General features: G+C 43.9%; 1 protein-coding gene across 1 annotated transcript; it reads left to right on the plus strand.

The window, feature by feature from the left end:
• The first annotated feature begins 764 nt into the window (after window positions 1–764).
• On the plus strand, window positions 765–3986 carry fzd10 (frizzled class receptor 10). The gene has a single exon (XM_040019538.1). It carries the CDS (start codon window positions 1540–1542, stop codon window positions 3289–3291), a length of 1752 nt encoding a protein of 583 aa, XP_039875472.1. The 5' UTR covers window positions 765–1539; the 3' UTR covers window positions 3292–3986.
• Window positions 3987–4404: the final 418 nt, after the last annotated feature.

The raw sequence follows: 4404 nt of genomic DNA on the forward strand, positions 1-4404 counted from the left end.
GAAAAGGCCTAATAGTACTTTAAATGAATACTTTAAAATGAATGTGAGGCCACTGTGCTCTCCCCTAACGTGTAGTACTTTGGAACAGATAAAATATGATACCGTTTGAGTGTAAAAGTCATATAAAACAGTACAGTTAGATCCCTTTGGAAAAGCTGCAATATTAAAATGCAGCTTAAATTTAAGTATTAATAACTCAGACTCTCCAAACTGACTACAGCTTACTTAGCCTGTGATTTGCTGTACTTGGTTGCATGGTTGTACTACAACCATAGGATAATCTACTACCTTATTATTTAATAGATTTGAGAGCATGACTGTTGTTGCCTAGATTACATCAAACACTTATTAAAAAACATCTGTTGATGTTTGATATCTGATTGAGACTTTTAGATTTATAGTATAGAATTATATTGAGACTTTTAAAAGTCTTAAATGGTGTTAAATAAATATAAAATTTTTCCATTGTTTATCAAAATTGATATATATTGTAAATATTTGCAAAGGAAAAGAATTAAATGCGAAAAAAGTTAAAGGAAAACATTATCTACACTTGCATTTTATTTTTATTTTTAACTAAATGCAATTGGAATATGAACCGTGGCTGCTTTTGGTGGACCAGTGCGGCCGTGAGCCATATTGCGCAATATTTTTGGTGATTCTCTTAAAATGCGTCTCGAAGTTTGTGGCTGAGCACAAACAAACAGAGAGAAGGAAGTTTGCTGCGAGCCTTTGAAAGCGCTGTAATGAACAAGCTGTTCCGCACGATCTGAAAATAATCCGCGTGTCAGTGTCAGCTTTCTTATGCAAATTAGCTGTCTTTGAAGGCGGATCTTTTGGCAGGTTAGACCGGGACGGAGGCTCCGACCAGCTCAGACGAGCACTGCCACCAAAAGCATCAACTGCCTACTTACGGAGGGAGCATAATCCTGCGTTTCTGGGACACATTTATAGAGACCGATATGTGTTCGACTTGTTTTGCTGACTGATTATTTGTCCCCGTTGCCTTGCGAGCAGCCATGACCGTCGGATAAAGAGCTGGAGGGAGATCGTTTGTTTTTGTTTTTTAAAGTTTTCACACAATGACTGAAATCTGCCACAGAGAGAGAGAGACTCTCGGAAAGTGCCATGGAGCGTAAAGGCGAGCCGGTGAGACTTTTGGAAACAAGAGGGGAACACATCGGGGCACAAAGAAATTCTCTTTTACGCACAGCAGACTGATATTTACAGCGCAGGAGACGGAACAAGTAGCTGCTGCACCGAAGCCGCAAACAGAAAGCATGGACCAGACGGCACACTTCCAGCGAGGAACCATGTTCGGACCTTCGCGGGATTTATCTTTGATCTTTTAAATCTGCAGTTTTTAAAGTGAGGAATCGATGGTCCTGCTACGGAGAGCTGAGTAAGTTTCTCCACATTGATCCAATAACCGCCATCGCCAGCCTGGATTCATCGCTCACTTTTTTAATGAAAGAAACTTGTGTGTCTGAGGTTTTGGTGAACATTTAGCTGTTTTTTTGCCTCTATTAAAACAACACAATGTGTTCAGCTGTTAAAGTGAGCCTTATCTATGCGCTGGTGCTGCTGCTGTTGAGCAGTAGGGGCTCAGCCATAAGCTCAATAGATCCTGACTGGTCAGGAGAGGGGAGATGTCAGCACATCACCATCCCTCAGTGTAAAGACATTGGCTACAACATGACTCGCATGCCAAATCTGATGGGCCATGATGACCAAAAAGAGGCAGCGATAAAGCTGCAGGAGTTTGCCACCCTCATACAGTTTGGATGTCACAGCCACCTCAGATTTTTCCTCTGCTCACTGTATGCTCCCATGTGCACAGAGCAGGTGTCAAACCCCATTCCAGCGTGTAGAGTTATGTGTGAGCAGGTCAAGCTGAAATGTTCTCCCATCCTGGAACATTTTAACTTCCCCTGGCCGGAGTCTCTGGACTGCTCACGTCTGCCTACCAAAAATGACCCAAACAACCTCTGCATGGAGGCGCCCAACAATGGCTCGGACGAACCTCCCAAAGTCTCCCACACCCAGCCTCCGGATTTCAGGCTGCAGCGGCCTCTGAGTGGGCAGGACCTTCACCCTAAAGACAGTGGCAGCAAGCAGATGTGCAGCAACCCAGGCAAGTTCCACTTTGTGGAGAAGAGTGAGTCCTGTGCCCCCAAATGCTACCCAAAAGTGGATGTGTACTGGAGTCAGGGAGACAAGCAGTTCTCTCTGGTGTGGATGGCCATCTGGTCCATCCTGTGCTTTGTCTCCAGCGCCTTCACAGTGCTCACTTTCCTCATTGACCCACAGCGTTTCAAATACCCCGAGAGACCAATCATCTTCCTCTCCATGTCCTACTGTGTTTACTCTGTGGGCTACCTCATTCGGCTCTTTGTGGGAGCTGACCGAATAGCCTGCGACAGAGACAACGGGGTCCAATATATTATCCAGGAGGGTCTGGAGAGCACAGGCTGCACTATTGTGTTCCTCATTCTGTATTATTTTGGCATGGCCAGCTCCCTCTGGTGGGTTATCCTGACCCTCACGTGGTTCTTGGCTGCTGGGAAGAAATGGGGTCACGAGGCCATCGAAGCAAACAGCAGCTACTTCCATCTGGCAGCGTGGGCCATCCCTGCCATAAAGACAATCATGATACTGGTGATGAGGAAGGTGGCCGGAGACGAGCTGACGGGCGTCTGCTACGTGGGCAGCATGGATGTCAGAGCTCTCACAGGTTTTGTGCTCATTCCTCTCTCCTGCTATCTCATTATCGGCACTTCATTTCTGCTGTCCGGCTTTGTTGCACTCTTCCACATCCGCAAGATTATGAAAACCGAGGGAGAGAACACAGACAAGCTTGAGAAGCTGATGGTTCGCATCGGAGTCTTCTCTGTCCTCTACACTGTCCCAGCCACCTGCGTCATCGCCTGCTATTTCTACGAGAGGCTCAACATGGACTACTGGCGCATCCTCGCAGGGGAGCAGAAATGCAGCAGCAGCGGGCTAGAGTCCGACGACTGCATCATGAAGGCTTCTATCCCCGCTGTCGAAATCTTCATGGTGAAGATCTTCATGCTGCTGGTGGTGGGCATCACCAGCGGCATGTGGATCTGGACTTCAAAGACACTGCAGTCATGGCAGAACGTGTTCAGCAGGAAGATAAAGAAGAGGACGAGGCGGAAGGCTGCCAGTGTGTTCACCAGCAGCAGGCCTTACATTAAACCTCACCCATCTCTCAAAGGGCCCAACACTAAATACGAGCCCACACGCCCCCCTCCAACATGTGTATGAGCTGACTCTCTTTGTGCAAACCCCCAAAATACTTTTAAAGCCCTAAACAAGACTTCTAATGATCAGTGCCATCAAATGAATCAAGCTTCATGTTTTATTTATGCAATATGCATCGAAGGTAATACAACATGGGGTTTTTGTTCAGTCTTGAGCCATGTCACACAACAAGAGCTGCCTTTGTTTGAGAAAAATCTGCTACTCCTGGATTCACTTATCCTAGAGGAAAAAAAAGTTATTGTTCCAGAGACAAAAAGAGTGGAATAAACCATTTGGATGTGCAGTGGGGTTACTTGAATAATGTGCAATAGATGTTTTTCATTACAGCCAAAACAACACTTGTACTGTTGTTGACCGATTACAGACAATGCATGATGAACCCCATAGACATTAATGGCAAATAGTCAGAGAGATGACCGGTGTGTTTGGAGGCTTTTTCTGTTAATGGAAATCAATGCAGTGCCATATATGTTTAAACTGGACTGAGAGCAGCTGCTGAAAGGCGCTCGAGACCTTCAGAACTGCCCCATTGTGAGGCAAATCCATGCCATAAATTAATCAAGCACTCAGTACTGAGAAAAGTTATTTGTAAATGCTGTTTTTTTTTCTTTGCTGTTTTATAGCACAAGGGAACATTTGTATATATTTCTGAAAAGTTGAGATTTTATAGAAAAGTAATAAAACGTTCTAGTTTTAAATGTTTGTAAAGCTGGAATTTTGTGTGGCTGCTGTGCTGTTGTTCTCCCTGTTGGCGTGAGACATGTTAAGGTTGTGAGATTTTTTGTTGTTCTTTTTTACCCCCACTATCATATACAGGGAGTAATTTTAATGCGTACTAAACATTTAAACCATTAACCATAATTTATATATGTGCTTAAGAGCTAGGTTTTGACTATTCTATCTGGAATTTTTATAAGAATATAAAATTAAGCAAAAAATATATCTATAGCTCTTTATTAGCAGGTTAGTAGCTTATGGGAGATCCACATTAACTCATAAATTGTGCGAATGCATTCGATCGTGCTTATGGAAAATATATATTAACACGTCTGAAAAAAGGTAAATTAATAAGTGCGGGAACAGGAGAAGTGATGCACAAGTCGAGTGGAAATGAGT

The sequence above is a fragment of the Simochromis diagramma genome, unplaced genomic scaffold, assembly GCF_900408965.1.
Source record: "Simochromis diagramma unplaced genomic scaffold, fSimDia1.1 OVJJ01000822.1, whole genome shotgun sequence".
Lineage (NCBI taxonomy): Eukaryota > Metazoa > Chordata > Actinopteri > Cichliformes > Cichlidae > Simochromis > Simochromis diagramma.